The sequence below is a fragment of the Semicossyphus pulcher genome, unplaced genomic scaffold (genome assembly GCF_022749685.1).
Source record: "Semicossyphus pulcher isolate SPU_LCO1_2020_fin unplaced genomic scaffold, fSemPul1.0.p SCAF_20, whole genome shotgun sequence".
In the NCBI taxonomy this organism is placed as follows: Eukaryota; Metazoa; Chordata; class Actinopteri; order Labriformes; family Labridae; genus Semicossyphus; species Semicossyphus pulcher.
In genome coordinates, this window is record NW_027211694.1 from 23,859,305 (window position 1) to 23,877,343 (window position 18,039).

An 18,039-nucleotide genomic window follows, 5' to 3' on the forward strand; every position below is an offset into this window, starting at 1 on the left:
AGCAGGGAACCCGTCTACAGCAGAACAGCAGAACCATCACACGTCCACAAACACTCTGAGCCTTCTATAAACTGTCAGAAAGAATATGTGATGTAACTTCAGCATCGATCATGTGGAGACAACTGAAGATGTGAAACTGAAGCTGCCGACCGTTTTCACTGTACGAGGTTTAAAAAGTGTCTATCGTTTAAAACTGGATTAATCAAAGTACTGCTTCCTCACTCAGAACAGAACGAAACGTCGTCCGCTCGTCCTCGACCTTCAGGAGCGTGTTTCTGTCTCCATCCAGCAGTGACCATGGGATGGGGAATGGGTCTCTTCATACTAGATGTTTAAGTTACATCAAATATCACACTGCGTTTATTGTTTTATTCCCATACATGGTGTCTCCTAAAGAGCAGCTACAGGCTAACGATGAGCTAACGAAGCTATGACGTCTTCAAAGTGCTGCAAACAGGCCAGAGAGATGCTGTACCTGTCCTGATCATTGGACCTAAAACAGGTCGTACTGAGGTGAAGGGAACCTGAAGTATTGATCATCTGCAGTTAGTTGACTGTTGTCAGTACAGCAGATTCTTCTGTAGCACATGCACTGATAACAGGTGTGAAACTAGTGAATGAAGCCAGAGAACAGAACAGACGGTAGAACTCTTACTGGTCGATCCTCAGCACAGGAAGTTGGAGTAGATCCTCCAGTCGCTGGTTGTTGAACTCTGGCCGGTCCTCCTGTAGTGTCTTAAAGCGTCTGAAGGCCTTGTTCTTCTTCAGCTGGATCTAACACAACACACACACACACACACACACACACACACACACACACACACACACACCTGATGAATCACATGTCTCTGCCTGGATGCTCCTCATGAACACACTTACACAGAATGTAACACACTGTACTCAGTCCAGACTCAACTACAATGCACCTTGTTTCCTGACGCTAGCAGCCAGTCAACAGGAACACAGCATGCTAACAGGCTGATCTCACACTGTTAGCTGGCTGTGTGTTGTTGCTAACAGTATCGGCATGCAGCCTGCAGACTTGATGATGATGTTCATGTCACAGCCACAGACGACCTCCGAGCGTCTCTCCGGATGCTCGCTCAGCCTGACAAACACAGAAATCCTCCTGTTGTCACTCATCATGCTGCGGCTGAGGTACGGGGGTGGTTCATGTCATTAAATATGCATCTGCACATCATGTTAGCATGAGGATGTGTCAACACTGGGATGGCAAAGAGCCCTTATCATGTCACTGCTGTCAGTCATCAGAATCAACATGGCTGCCTGATGTAAACAGAGCCGAGCAGAGCTGACGCCTGTCTCAGGCAGCGCTTATATAACAGCTTCATTAACTGTGACCTCATCACATCGAAAAGGACAGTCTCACTGTTTCACTGCGAAGAGTTAAATCAACAACTAATGCGTCCCACTCCTTCCTACTCCTACATGTGCATTCATCCGCCGCTGAAAATAGTCCCAAACAATCGCACCGTTTCCTCCTGTCAGACTGCAGACTGATCACCTTCATTATCGATGACTCTGCAGGTTACTGTCAGGATTAATCGTTGAGTCTGTTTCTGCAAATTTAAAAATTATGTTCATCAAAGTGTCCAAAGTGACGCAGTCATGAAGTCGAAAAAATTGTGTTTCAAACCTCTGACTGGAAAAAGAAGCAAACACTCTTTATTGAGCGTCATCAATAACAAAGAAGTTTCAGGAGGTGGAAGCAACACGTGACGATGGACCCACACACAAGTATCAAAACAGTTAGCAGCTAAAACTGAGCCATTCACCAGACTGATCACTGGTCACCTGAGCGAACCAGCTCACCTGTCACTAACACACTTCCTGTTCAGTCATTATATGAGCTGTTGATCTGCAGAGGATCAATACACACTGCAGAGCTCGCTCCATACTCAGAGCTATTAGTCACAGTTAACAATTAAGACGAGGTTATCTGTGCAGCTCTGATGCTAAGCTAACAACACCACACTGTCCATAAACAGAGGAACAGAAGCGCTCCAGTGCGACCCCAAACTGGTGACCCTTTGTGAACTCAGTATTAAACATGAGTCCAGGCTCTGCAGCACCAACATGACCGTGAGACAGTGTGATTGACTGAGTCACACTCACACGTGTTATCGTGTGTTCAGTCCTGTAACCGTCAGGATTACCGAACCGATCACCTGCTGTATAATCAGCAGGTGTGTACATGTTCGTACCTTCAGCACTTTGCTGGAGTTGTAGATGTTGTCCACATACGTGTTGTAGAGGTCCAGGTGAGGACAGAACTGCTCGAAGCCTCGGCCAACGTAACCGTTCTCCAAATGCACCAGCAGAGACCTGAAATGAAACGTAGTGTATTTGTAAATCAAAGTATCGATATTTGGCGCCAGTCTATCGATATTTGTATTGCACGATATCTTGCTGTATCGATATTTGTCCCACCACAATCAACAAAGGTTCAGACCCACCATCATGACACCTGAGCTGTAAACAAACGATTATTCTGTCAGCAAAACAAGAAATATATTAGAATGATAATAAACTGCTGCTGAGTTTCAGCTCAGTCAGAGATGGTCAGATACACATTCAGTCCTGATTATCCTGTGAACAATCAATCTGATCAGTTTAAGTCGTCCATTTGTCTCATGACGAAATCATAAAGATAGTTAACAGAATACAAAGTCCAGTGACGCCTCTGCTCATTGGCTGTGATGAGTAAAGAACGACTGCTGATTCCAGCCTATAAAATGTGACGATTTCTTTCGTCCTTTGTAAAAGTTTTCGATCTGTTGGTTTGAGAAGAGCAGCTTTTTAAAGACGTCACTTTGAGCTTTCTGACATTTTAGAGCTAAAACAAATGATCTATTAATTTAACATCACCAGCAGATGAACTGATTACACAAGTAACCGTTAGCAGCAGCCCTTGTGCACATTACTAGAGTTCCTGTGCGTCTCTGCTGCTCTGCATGTTTTACACAGAACATGTTTGTAACACGTCGTCTGAATCTAAATGACTCCAGGCGTAACTGACGGCTGCTGAGGCTTCATGTGATGGTCAAATGTTTGCATACTTAGTTTAATGCGTGCGCGTGTCCAGAGGTTATTCTGTATCTGTCTGATGTGTTGATTGGAGGTGATGATGAAAACAGATTTTATTGTGCAGCCTGCTCAGAAGGCCCGTTTCACAACATCAAGCTCATAATTTATGTGACTCCTCTCATGTAGGAACAACATACAGCTTTACTTGGCACAAACCTCGACCAGAGAACATTTTAATCATAATATAGGTCAGAAACTGGAAGTGATCTAATCCTTCAGCCCAACGTGACAAACAGGAAACATTAGCACAAGTTGCTGACCTACAGCTGTAATCCGTCCTGTCACTATGAGAGCGTGCACACCAACAGCAGACACCATTACTGAGTCACAACAACATGGCGGAAGTAACGACGTCAGTGTGTGTGGCACATTATTTTGGTGCATCAGACCTCTGACACGTTCCCCTCTCGGTGTCCCCCACTGAGCATTTAGCCTCCAGTCAAACGGCGTTGGACTCTAAGCTAATGCTCATTACCGCCTGAGAGCTCTGTGCTCTGCTTCAGTGGAAGAAGCGGCTCAAACAGGCGAGATCGCTTCTGAAGCTTCAGCTCAGCTCACATGTTTAGAGAAGAGCGGAGGCTGAGCAAAGTTCAGAGGACTGCTTCCCCGTTAATGGGACGTCTCTGTAGTGTCATTTGAAGGCCTCTCCCTGCGGGTGTCGTATTTACCGGGACCCAGACGGCGGGTCTACCTTCAGGGCACCGGGGCCACTTTGTAGTGCGAACACACCGCTGAACCCAGGAACAAAACAAGAGGATGAAGGCGAGGAAGAGCAGCCGTTCAGCCTGTCAGGCACATTACTGTAACACGCAGGCGATTGGCTGGGGGTGTTGACACTCGTGAAGGAGCTTGTTATCCAAACTTAGAGGAGTACCACACACACACACACACACACTCCTCTAATGATGTTCCCAGAGACTCCTGCTCGTAGCGCTGCAGCAGAAGAAGAAGAAGGAGCACTTTGCAGCTGAAGTTGATTTAAATAGATTCTAATGAAGTTGTGCACCAAGGTAGCCTCTGTTCATAATCAGGAGACGCAGGAGCAGCCGACACTTCTAACGAGGGCAAAGGGCGGGAAAAACTCGGTTTCCGTTCTCCCCCCTCTCCCTGCCGCAGGCTATTATGATAAATATGAAATTATGGATTACATTTTTTATACTTTCTTCGCAGCAATTAAATTGTCTGGCCATCAGCGGCAGGAGGAGATAGCATTAGCATTCAGCAGCAGTCACGTTAATCCACATTAATTCTGAGCAGCGGCGACATCTGGGGCGAGCACGAGCTCAACCAAACAATCGGAGGAGCCGAGGAGCTTCATCACAGGAAGGTCTGAACACACGAATACTAATCGTTACCACGACGACATAAAGATGACTGATAGAATACATAAACAGGAACCAATCACTGATAAGAAACAAGGAAATAACACGGCTTCTTCTCTGACTGACTCCGTCGTACTACACCTATTCTAATTATGACCTCCTCCTCCTCCTTCTCCTCCTCCTTCTTCCTCTTCTTCTTCTTCCTCCTCCTCCTCTTCCTCCTCCCTCCTCCTCCCTTTTCCTTCTCCCTCCTCCTTCCTCCTCCCTCCTCCTCCCTCTTCCTCCTCTTCTTCCTCCTCCCTCCTCCTCCCTTTTCCTTCTCCCTCCTCCTCCTCTTCTTCCTCCTCCTCCTTTTTCCTCCTCCTCCTCCTCTCCTCCTCCTTCTTCTTCCTCCTCCTCCTCCTTCTTCCTCCTCCTCTCCTCCTCCTCCTTCCTCCTCCTACTCCTCCTCCTTCTTCCTCCTCCTCTCCTCCTCCTTCCTCCTCTCCTCCTCCTTTTTCCTCCTCCTCCTCTCCTCCTTCCTCCTCCGTCCTCCTCCTTCCTCCTCTCCTCCTCCCTTTTCCTTCTCCCTCCTCCTCCTCTTCTCCCTCCTCCTCTCTTCTCCTCCTCCTTCTTCCTCCTCTCCTCCTCCTTCCTCCTTCTTCTTCCTCCTCTCCTCCTCCTCCTCTTGTTCTTCCTCTTCCTCCTCCTCCTCCTCCTCTTCTTCTTCCTCCTCCTCCTCCTCCTCTTCTTCCTCCTCCCTCCTCCTCCCTTTTCCTTCTCCCTCCTCCTTCCTCTTCCTCCTCTTCTTCCTCCTCCCTTTTCCTTCTCCCTCCTCCTCCTCTTCTTCCTCCTCCTCCTCCTCTCCTCCTCCTTTTTCCTCCTCCTCCTCCTTCTTCCTCCTCCTCCTTCCTCCTCCTCTCCTCCTCCTTCCTCCTCTCCTCCTCCTTTTTCCTCCTCCTCCTTCCTCCTCTTCCTCTCCTCCTCCTTCCTCCTCTCCTCCTCCTTTTTCCTCCTCCTCCTTCCTCCTCCTCCTCCTCCTCTTCCTCCTCTTCTTCCTCTTCTTCTTCGTCCTCCTCCTCCTCCTCTTCTTCCTCCTCCCTCCTCCTCCCTTTTCCTTCTCCCTCCTCCTTCCTCCTCCCTCTTCCTCCTCTTCTTCCTCCTCCCTTTTCCTTCTCCCTCCTCCTCCTCCTCTCCTCCTCCTTTTTCCTCCTCCTCCTCCTTCCTCCTCCCTCTTCCTCCTCTTCTTCCTCCTCCCTTTTCCTTCTCCCTCCTCCTCCTCTTCTTCCTCCTCCTCCTCCTCTCCTCCTCCTCCTTTTTCCTCCTCCTCCTCCTTCCTCCTCTCCTCCTCCTCCTTCTTCCTCCTCCTCCTCCTTCTTCCTCCTCCTCCTCTTCTCCCTCCTCCTCCTCCTCCTCCTCCTTCCTCCTCTCCTCCTTCTTCCTCCTCTCCTCCTCCTCCTCTTCCTCTTCTTCTTCCTCCTCCTCCTCCTTCCTCCTCCTCCTCTTCCTCCTCTTCTTCCTCCTCCTCCTCCTGCTCCTCTTCCTCCTCCTCCTCCTCCTCTTCCTCTCCTCCTCCTTCCTCCTCTCCTCCTCCTCCCTCCTCCTCTCCTCCTCCTCCTTCCTCCTCCGTCCTCCTCCCTCCTCCTCCCTTTTCCTTCTCCCTCCTCCTCCTCTTCTCCCTCCTCCTCCTCCTCCTTCCTCCTCCTCCTCTTCCTCTTCTTCTTCCTCCTCCTCCTCCTCCTCTTTCCTCCTCCTCCTCTTCCTCCTCTTCTTCCTCCTCCTCCTCCTCCTCCTCCTCCTCCTCCTCCTCTCTGGATCCACTGCCTGCTCTTTCAGTGGTTGATTCCTGCCTGTCATGTTAGCAGCTGTGGATAATTGGCTCCCTCTGAATGAATAGAATATCAATGTATCCAGGCCTGCTGTTCTTATGTAACTGCACGCAGCTTAATGAAGGCAGGAGTTACCACACGTTCCCCCTGCTCTGTGGTTCAGTAAATACAGACAGCAGCATCAGATGGATAAACTTCACTCTCTTCTGTCTCTGAGACATCAGCCTGAGCAGCTTTAGTGTTTCTTTCTGCAGGAAGCATCTGATGAGAACAAATCTGTTTCTCTGATAAACAAGAGAAAGTAGATCCCACAGCACGTCTCGGATCAGCTGGGATTCAATGTGAGCTCCGTCATCTCACTTGTGCTCGTCGAGCCTTTGACTCCTGAACATTCGTCTCTTATCTGGTGTTTATTTCCTTAAGCTGCATCTCTCCATGTATCCTGTAGTGTCTCTGCTTGTTCTGCTGAAGCACCACGATTCCTCTCTGGGGTCCATTAAAGGGTTTCCTCATCTTATCTTAACACTTCCAATGTATGAGAACAAACAACGATGGAGACAGAGAGATATTAGTACAACTTGTCAAACTAGATTACAGCTGAATTCTCCCAAATCGCACACTATATGTGACTAATATAAACTACTATATCATACTAACTATTGATTGAATTGGCTGCTGAAGCAAACAGTGAAGGTGTCACACAAAGGCAGTAACAAAAACACTGCTCAGAGGTCAGGGAGTCTTCCTCATTCACGGTAACTAACGGCTGCTGGGGGGTCGCACAAACATGTCCTCAAACATCATGGCTGTTGGTTATACAGGAGGTTATCTGGATGTCTGCAGGCTTCACTGAAGTAGACATGCATCTTCTGAAATACTCCAGACTTTACAAGCTTCAGGACGCGATGGTGTTGCATCGGCCGCCGACATGTTGCTATGTTTACTTTACCTCTCAGCAGATAGTAAGGATGCGAGAGGAAAACGATGTTACGTCCAACACAGCGTGAATCACACGTGATGACGTAACCGAATAATTATCGACAATTAAACTCGTTGGAAACTCATTTTGTCATCAATTTTTAGGAGACTAATGTCAACTAATCTTTGCACTCCTTCACCTGCGGCCCCGAAGCCCCAGAGACTAAATCATAGTCACCCCCCTCTTTAACCCCCCCCCCATGCAGAAACAGTGTCAGAGAACTGAACCTGAAAAACCTGAAGTCTCACACTTTATCACAGTGAGCCTGTTTAATGCATCAGGACTGACAGTATGTGACACGTGATGTTTAGTGTGACAGATGGAGGAGCACGTCTCCCACACATCAATCTGTGAGAGCTAATTATCACCTCTGTTATTATCCGTTATTGTGTGCACCGTCACACTGATGTTCAATGTAACTCAGACGTCAGACAGAGCGAGAGCAGGAAACGTGAGGATCTATAATCAATCATGTGGCTCTAACACACTGTCTCTCTGTGGAGCTCTTTAAATGGAGTGCTTCCATTATGTTTCAGCCATTGATTCAATAAGAGGCTCATAATGAAGATGTATGGGGACCGGGGAACCATTTATCCAATACATCACACTGTGTAATTCATACTTCAATCTTCATTGTAGCTGTGAGAACACGAGAGGCTGTCGGAGAGCTCGGGACGAGAGCCTGAGGGAAACACTCACTGTTCAGTCTGCAGAGGGAGAGGAGTCCGGCCAATCAGAGCGCACACTGTCAGCTGCTCCTGAACTACCTGAAGGTCCATCAGACCGAGCGTTACCTGCACATTGTTGCGTTGGAGCTAATAAATAAAGAAGTATGTTCTGATCTGTGTTGTGGAGGGATGACTAAAGGACAGTGTTTGGGTCTGTGTTTCCACAGACTAACAAACCAATCATCATCAATGAGCAGCACCCAGCCTGCGTCCACAGGACAAAGTACAAGAAGCTGACACAGGTGTGCATGACGGCTGCTATAACGCACCTATGGAGACTTCTGGTGCACGCACGGTTGTTCAATTTGGTGCTAAAAGCCTGAAAGTCTGACAAAGGCTTGACAATGGTGGCCCAGAGAGCAGCAGAAAAAAGTCTCACATAAAGAACAAACAACAGACTTTTACAAACGGAATAATTAGCATGATTATTTTCTTTAGATAGATATAAATGTGAGGCGCAGAGAGGAGCGATATGAACCAAAGGGCTGGGGTCGGAGTGGAGCCAGCAGCTGGTGTATGTATGACGCACGCTCTACAGGCCGAACTCGGCCCAGACTTCTGTTATTGTAACACAGCAATGATCAAAGTTTCCCTCAGCTTCTGTATCAGCTTTGAAACCCCTCCATGAGTCCTACAGTATGTTTCTTCTCATTGATTTATAGATGATTGATTTATACACGTGTGCTGACTTCAAACATCAACCTGTTATTTATGTACACAAACTTTCTGAAGTCTTTTATCTGCACTTTGAGATGTTAGTTTTACTGCACCCAGACAGAGCGATCAATTTCTACAGAGATACGGAGTCCAGAATCTCTCTGACCTCCAGTCGGCCGTTCTTCCCCCTGAGATGTTCACCAGCAGGTCAGCTGGGCAAACAGAGTTCATGAATGTTCTATGGGCGCTATAACGCTCTTTAACAGTGATATCACCTGCAGTAATTACACCTGATATGCTTTAATGTTTCCATCAGGGAGACACTGAAACACAATATCATTACCTCCTGTTAATGCAGAAGATAAGGAGCTGATGTGGTAAACTAAGAGTTTATCTCCTCTGCATTCTTAATCCTAGCTGTTCATCTCCACAGATGACTCCGTGCTGTTTAAATTATTCAGAGGATACTCACTGATTCACCGAGTGGATGGCTTTCATTGAACTGAAGATGCTCTCTCTAATGTCCGGCTTCAGGGTTCCTTTGGCCTTCAAGATCTCCACAAAGTACTGCGAGGAACAAAGAGAGCGGAGGAGATAAAGTCAGGTTCATTATCTGTGTTTGTAGTAATAAGAACAGGGCCGTCTCTGATTGGACAGGCCTTTAAAGACGGAAATACTTTTTATAAAACATCTCAATTACTCTAAAAACAAAGACAGCAGATGTAGAAGCACCGACAGAAACCATTAAAAAGACGTAAAGTTACATTATGTGGTACTGTATATATGAGAAGCACAGAGTACACAGGGATGCTGTTGTACTTTCACAATGAAGCGACAGCTGCGCCGGTCTCACGTCATTTAAAGTGAAAATGGGATTAGCAAACTGAATGTGCATTAGGCCTAAAAATGACTCCTAATTAGAGTGAGCGGCTGCAGGGTGAACGACTGTGTGGAAATGAGGCGGCAGCCGAGGGAGGAAGAGTCTGTTCTCTCCACGGGGAGGAGGACGAGCAGGAACACTACTCTGAACACAGAGAACATGTTCTGTACAGAGACACACAGAACACAGAGAACATGTTCTTTACAGAGACACACAGAACACAGAGAACATGTTCTTTACAGAGACACACGGAACACAGAGAACATGTTCTGTACAGAGAGAGGACACACGGAACACAGAGAACATGTTCTTTACAGAGACACACAGAACACAGAGAACATGTTCTTTACAGAGACACACAGAACACAGAGAACATGTTCTTTACAGAGACACACGGAACACAGAGAACATGTTCTTTACAGAGACACACGGAACACAGAGCACATGTTCTTTACAGAGAGAGGACATACAGAACACAGAGAACATGTTCTTTACAGAGACATACAGAACACAGAGAACATGTTCTTTACAGAGAGAGGACATACAGAACACAGAGAACATGTTCTTTACAGAGAGAGGACATACAGAACACAGAGAACATGTTCTTTACAGAGACATACAGAACACAGAAAACATGTTCTTTACAGAGACACACGGAACACAGAGAACATGTTCTTTACAGAGACATACAGAACACAGAGAACATGTTCTTTACAGAGAGAGGACATACAGAACACAGAGAACATGTTCTTTACAGAGAGAGGACATACAGAACACAGAGAACATGTTCTTTACAGAGACACACGGAACACAGAGAACATGTTCTTTACAGAGACATACAGAACACAGAGAACATGTTCTTTACAGAGAGAGGACATACAGAACACAGAGAACATGTTCTTTACAGAGACATACAGAACACAGAGAACATGTTCTTTACAGAGAGAGGACATACAGAACACAGAGAACATGTTCTTTACAGAGAGAGGACATACAGAACACAGAGAACATGTTCTTTACAGAGACACATGGAACACAGAGAACATGTTCTTTACAGAGACACACGGAACACAGAGAACATGTTCTTTACAGAGACATACAGAACACAGAGAACATGTTCTTTACAAAGAGAGGACATACAGAACACAGAGAACATGTTCTTTACAGAGAGAGGACAAAGAACACAGAGAACATGTTCTTTACAGAGACATACAGAACACAGAGAACATGTTCTTTACAGAGAGAGGACAAAGAACACAGAGAACATGTTCTTTACAGAGACACACGGAACACAGAGAACATGTTCTTTACAGAGGCATACAGAACACAGAGAACATGTTCTTTACAGAGAGAGGATAAAGAACACAGAGAACAGGTTCTTTACAGAGACACACGGAACACAGAGAATATGTTCTTTACAGAGAGAGGACAAAGAACACAGAGAACATGTTCTTTACAGAGACATACAGAACACAGAGAACATGATCTTTACAGAGACACACGGAACACAGAGAACATGTTCTTTACAGAGAGAGGACACACGGAACACAGAGAACATGTTCTTTACAGAGACATACGGAACACAGAGATCATGTTCTTTACAGAGACACACTGAACACAGAGAACATGTTCTTTACAGAGAGAGGACACACGGAACACAGAGAACATGTTCTTTACAGAGAGAGGACACACGTAACACAGAGAACATGTTCTTTACAGAGACATACGGAACACAGAGATCATGTTCTTTACAGAGACACACTGAACACAGAGAACATGTTCTTTACAGAGAGAGGACACACGGAACACAGAGAACATGTTCTTTACAGAGAGAGGACACGGAACACAGAGAACATGTTCTTTACAGAGACATACGGAACACAGAGAACATGTTCTTTACAGAGAAACACAGAACACAGAGATCATGTTCTTTACAGAGACACACGGAACACAGAGAACATGTTCTTTACAGAGAGAGGACACACGGAACACAGAGAACATGTTCTTTACAGAGAGAGGACACGGAACACAGAGAACATATTCTTTACAGAGACATACAGAACACAGAGAACATGTTCTTTACGGAGAGAGGACACACGGAACACAGAGAACATGTTCTTTACAGAGACACACGGAACACAGAGAACATGTTCTTTACAGAGACATACAGAACACAGAGAACATGATCTTTACAGAGAGAGGACACACGGAACACAGAGAACATGTTCTGTACAGAGAGAGGACACACGGAACACAGAGAACATGTTCTTTACAGAGAGAGGACATACAGAACACAGAGAACATGTTCTTTACAGAGACATACAGAACACAGAGAACATGTTCTTTACGGAGAGAGGACACACGGAACACAGAGAACATGTTCTTTACAGAGAGAGGACACACGTAACACAAAGAACATGTTCTTTACAGAGAGAGGACACACGGAACACAAAGAACATGTTCTTTACAGAGACATACGGAACACAGAGAACATGTTCTTTATGGAGACATACAGAACACAGAGAACATGTTCTTTACGGAGAGAGGACACACGGAACACAGAGAACATGTTCTTTACAAAGAGAGGACACACGGAACACAGAGAACATGATCTTTACAGAGAGAGGACACGGAACACAGAGAACATGTTCTTTACAGAGACATACAGAACACAGAGAACATGTTCTTTACGGAGAGAGGACACACGGAACACAGAGAACATGTTCTTTACAGAGGGAGGACACACGGAACACAGAGAACATGTTCTTAACAGAGACATACGGAACACAGAGAACATGTTCTTTACAGAAAGAGGACACACGGAACACAGAGAACATGTTCTTTACAGAGAGAGGACACACAGAACACAGAGAACATGTTCTTTACGGAGAGAGGACACACGGAACACAGAGAACATGTTCTTTACAGAGAGAGGACACACGTAACACAAAGAACATGTTCTTTACAGAGAGAGGACACACGGAACACAAAGAACATGTTCTTTACAGAGACATACGGAACACAGAGAACATGTTCTTTATGGAGACATACAGAACACAGAGAACATGTTCTTTACGGAGAGAGGACACACGGAACACAGAGAACATGTTCTTTACAAAGAGAGGACACACGGAACACAGAGAACATGATCTTTACAGAGAGAGGACACGGAACACAGAGAACATGTTCTTTACAGAGACATACAGAACACAGAGAACATGTTCTTTACGGAGAGAGGACACACGGAACACAGAGAACATGTTCTTTACAGAGGGAGGACACACGGAACACAGAGAACATGTTCTTAACAGAGACATACGGAACACAGAGAACATGTTCTTTACAGAAAGAGGACACACGGAACACAGAGAACATGTTCTTTACAGAGAGAGGACACACAGAACACAGAGAACATGTTCTTTACAGAGAGAGGACACACGGAACACAGAGAACATGTTCTTTACAGAGAGAGGACACACGGAACACAGAGAACATGTTCTGTACAGAGACATACGGACCACAGAGAACATGTTCTTTACAGAGACATACGGAACACAGAGAACATGTTCTTTACAGAGACATACGGAACACAGAGAACATGTTCTTTACAGAGAAACACAGAACACAGAGATCATGTTCTTTACAGAGACACACGGAACACAGAGAACATGTTCTTTACAGAGAGAGGACACACGGAACACAGAGAACATGTTCTTTACAGAGAGAGGACACGGAACACAGAGAACATATTCTTTACAGAGACATACAGAACACAGAGAACATGTTCTTTACGGAGAGAGGACACACGGAACACAGAGAACATGTTCTTTACAGAGAGAGGACACACGTAACACAAAGAACATGTTCTTTACAGAGAGAGGACACACGGAACACAAAGAACATGTTCTTTACAGAGACATACGGAACACAGAGAACATGTTCTTTATGGAGACATACAGAACACAGAGAACATGTTCTTTACGGAGAGAGGACACACGGAACACAGAGAACATGTTCTTTACAAAGAGAGGACACACGGAACACAGAGAACATGATCTTTACAGAGAGAGGACACGGAACACAGAGAACATGTTCTTTACAGAGACATACAGAACACAGAGAACATGTTCTTTACGGAGAGAGGACACACGGAACACAGAGAACATGTTCTTTACAGAGGGAGGACACACGGAACACAGAGAACATGTTCTTAACAGAGACATACGGAACACAGAGAACATGTTCTTTACAGAAAGAGGACACACGGAACACAGAGAACATGTTCTTTACAGAGAGAGGACACACAGAACACAGAGAACATGTTCTTTACAGAGAGAGGACACACGGAACACAGAGAACATGTTCTTTACAGAGAGAGGACACACGGAACACAGAGAACATGTTCTGTACAGAGACATACGGACCACAGAGAACATGTTCTTTACAGAGACATACGGAACACAGAGAACATGTTCTTTACAGAGACATACGGAACACAGAGAACATGTTCTTTACAGAGAAACACAGAACACAGAGATCATGTTCTTTACAGAGACACACGGAACACAGAGAACATGTTCTTTACAGAGAGAGGACACACGGAACACAGAGAACATGTTCTTTACAGAGAGAGGACACGGAACACAGAGAACATATTCTTTACAGAGACATACAGAACACAGAGAACATGTTCTTTACGGAGAGAGGACACACGGAACACAGAGAACATGTTCTTTACAGAGACACACGGAACACAGAGAACATGTTCTTTACAGAGACATACAGAACACAGAGAACATGATCTTTACAGAGAGAGGACACACGGAACACAGAGAACATGTTCTGTACAGAGAGAGGACACACGGAACACAGAGAACATGTTCTTTACAGAGAGAGGACATACAGAACACAGAGAACATGTTCTTTACAGAGACATACAGAACACAGAGAACATGTTCTTTACGGAGAGAGGACACACGGAACACAGAGAACATGTTCTTTACAGAGAGAGGACACACGTAACACAAAGAACATGTTCTTTACAGAGAGAGGACACACGGAACACAAAGAACATGTTCTTTACAGAGACATACGGAACACAGAGAACATGTTCTTTACGGAGACATACAGAACACAGAGAACATGTTCTTTACGGAGAGAGGACACACGGAACACAGAGAACATGTTCTTTACAAAGAGAGGACACACGGAACACAGAGAACATGATCTTTACAGAGAGAGGACACGGAACACAGAGAACATGTTCTTTACAGAGACATACAGAACACAGAGAACATGTTCTTTACAGAGACACACAGAACACAGAGAACATGTTCTTTACAGAGACATACGGAACACAGAGAACATGTTCTTTACAGAGACATACAGAACACAGAGAACATGTTCTTTACAGAGACATACAGAACACAGAGAACATGTTCTTTACAGAGACATACAGAACACAGAGAACATGTTCTTTACAGAGACACACAGAACACAGAGAACATGTTCTTTACAGAGTATATAGTAAACGTGACTAGAACAGCTTTGACTGACTGATTTAAGGTGTAAGCGATCAATCTGTTATGAAAGAGAAACGATGATGATTCTCTTGACCTGCTTGAGGTCAGAGTTTGACTGTATTGTTCTCATGGGAGGAAGTTTAAGAGAAAATAAATCCTAATACAAAAGAAAAGTAAGAGAACAAAACTAAATCATGACAGAAATAGAGCCGTTAGAAACGCTCAGATCTTCAGTGACAGCTTTGATACTTCTGCGGTTCAGACAGGTTAGCCTCCAGCAGGTAAACCGCGTCCTCCTGACTCTCATACTCACAGTGGTGACCATCTCCAGCTGCTGACTGTACTGTTGTTCAGTCTTAACCAGCTCTTTAGCCGTCCGGGTGCGTTTCCTCTCCCAGCGCTGCCTCTGCTCCTGGATGCTGGTGCAGCCGGGAGGACTGGATGGACCGGAGAAGAAACTCATGGTGACGAGGAGGAGGACACTGAGGGACACGATCAGACAGACAGGCGGGGTCACAGAGAGGCACAGCAGTGAGGATCAACCAAACATGATATGATCATTTTAACCTGCTGATTCCAAAGAGTCAGTTTGGTCTGATCTGGCCCTGCAGGACACCGTACACCAGCTGACTGAGCCAATCAGAGCTTATCAATGACAATGACTAAAAGCAACAACATGTTGTGTGTGATGTGAATCTTTCATTAAAACTGTCTGTACACTGGTGGAAGATAAAGAGAGAGTTTATTAAATTCATTAAAGGCAAACCCATGACTTAAAAATCACTTCAGGATGTCTGCAGATCTGCTAAAGACACTGTTTTAAATGTCCACAATGATCACCAGATGCAGTCCGATATAATGTGAGTTAGGGATCACTAGTGTTACTACCGGCCCTCTCTCTTAAACCCTGGTGTGTCTCAGCTGTGGTGATCGTCCTCCCCCCGCTGACCTGCAGGAGCAGCAGTGTCCTCCTCATTAGTGTCTCCTCCTCCAGCAGAGCGAGGAGCGAGCAGAGAGCACAGCTTTAGCAGTAATTAACCCTGTTACTGTCCCTGAGGAGTCCTGCACTGTAAACAAGAGGGCGGATCAATGCTAACCAGGTACACACATCCCACAGGGAGACACGCACACCATGAGACCACTGTGGCTGCATGATGAGCTGAGCTACAGTACACACATCCAACAGAACACCTCTGCAGGTCATCATCAGGCTGCACACTGAGCCTGAACAAGACTAACAGGCTTCTATTAAACCTGAGTGCATTATTACCAGGTTAGATATGACAGGTGTTCATACTTTGTGAAAGCTGCTTCCAGGCCTTACTCCCATTTAATAGACAGATTACTGTGACAGTGTAGGAGACTTTACAAAATGCAGTTACTATCATGTGCCTTGTATATTAGCCTGGTATCATTTTCTCCAGTAAGAGATGAGAGTTTCCCAGAGCCCAAGATGACGTCTTCAAATGTCTCAGAGATATTCAGTTTGTTGTCATCGACGAGGAGAGACACCAGAAAACACTCACATTTAACAAAGTGGGAGCAGAGTAATGACAAGTAATCTATCAATAATGTTGGAGATTAAATTAATAGTTAACAAATAATCGATGAATTGTTGGAGGTCAATTATGATATTGCAGATGTAGTTTCCTAACTAGATCCAGAAACATGAGAAATCCTCCCAGACAGATATTCAGTGTTGGGACTCATCAGCTAACGTTAGATCACATTATTGGTCAGAAATCAATCATTGTCTGACCTTTTGATTTGAACATGTTTTCCTACATGTAAACATGATTTGATTAACTAGACCAAGCAAAGAGGAAGGGGTCCTCAAAGATGACATATACTGGAGCCTGGATGTTTCTTTATTATCAGAAAGTTTTAAAAAACAATGTTAACCTCCTATATCAATACTTAATGTCCAAAATAATGAAATCTGCTGTGCAAATATATCAACTTGTTATCGCTCTCAAATTAGCCTGCTTAACACGTTTGAAAGGATTTCAGGAACAAGATAAATATAAATAAAGTTAGCCTTTAATGATCTTGAACGGTAAGCAACATTTAATGCGGGATTTCTGATCAAATTAAATATTGTTCTTTTCCTTCCATCTGCCTGTCAACAAGTAAGACATTCTTTAACCTCTTGTAAACGGTGTTAGCTTGTTCAACATTGTCAGCTTGCTTCCGAAGTACAGTAAAAAGGTAGTGATAGCTTCAGGTTACTGACGTGTCAGTAAAACATATCAACTTAAACAAGTTCACTTTTTTAAGTTAACGTGGTTTCAGCTGAAACGTGACATTAAAAATACCAACCTTTGCACAGACTACATTCATGTAAAATCGACATTAACAAAATTAGCATTTGTAGAGACAGTATCGGTTGAATCCGTCACAAGAAGAAACTTTAAAACTTTTAACAACTAAAATCGTTATTAATAAAAGTAACGCTGATTCGTGTGAGAAACAAACTCGTGCATCTCAAGTTTAAATGTCTTTACATCGCTGATAAGCGGCATGTTTTAGACATAAAGTCGGGGCTTACCTTCAGGTAACGTCTCCACTTTTAATCAAGGCGCTCTTTTCAGATCCAGCTTCCTTCTTCCGGGTTCCGTTGTTGACGCGCACGCTGACTGGCTGCTTCGATCGCAGACAATAACAGGAAGTACCTCCCCCTCATGTCACAGCTGGACTGAAACTGAAGCAGCTCCACCCTAAAACCCTTGAATTGATAGGAATGAAGCAAGCAGTAGCGTACACAGACGTGCTTGTTGACTGCACCTATTGATCGTTGCTTGTGTTGTATTAACTCTCAGATGTACGTCGCTTTGCACAAAAGCGTCGTATTTCCTTTTTAGTGATTTATAAAAACACACAAAGACACAAAGATTCAGAAAAACTAGGTTGAAAAGTGATTACAGAAGAAGAAGACTATCCTCATCATTAGTAAATTGCAGAATCATTTTGACAGATTTTTTAATGACTTAAGCCTCCTTTTTGTGAATAAACATGTATGCTCCTAGTTGTAAACT

The 18,039-nt window shown here is 44.7% G+C and overlaps 1 protein-coding gene across 1 annotated transcript in view; it reads right to left on the reverse strand.

Moving 5' to 3' along the window:
- Nucleotides 1-17,567, reverse strand: part of arhgef39 (Rho guanine nucleotide exchange factor (GEF) 39) — a 48,923-nt gene extending 31,356 nt beyond the window's left edge. The window contains exons 1-5 of the mRNA XM_069671413.1: nt 17,553-17,567; nt 15,318-15,486; nt 9,075-9,169; nt 2,226-2,346; nt 656-774 (exon numbers count right to left, since the gene is read on the reverse strand). Of these exons, the coding sequence (XP_069527514.1) occupies nt 656-774; nt 2,226-2,346; nt 9,075-9,169; nt 15,318-15,467 (485 nt within the window). The 5' untranslated portion in view covers nt 15,468-15,486; nt 17,553-17,567. The remainder of the gene's footprint in view (nt 1-655; nt 775-2,225; nt 2,347-9,074; nt 9,170-15,317; nt 15,487-17,552) is intronic.
- Between the last annotated feature and the right edge of the window lie 472 nt (nt 17,568-18,039).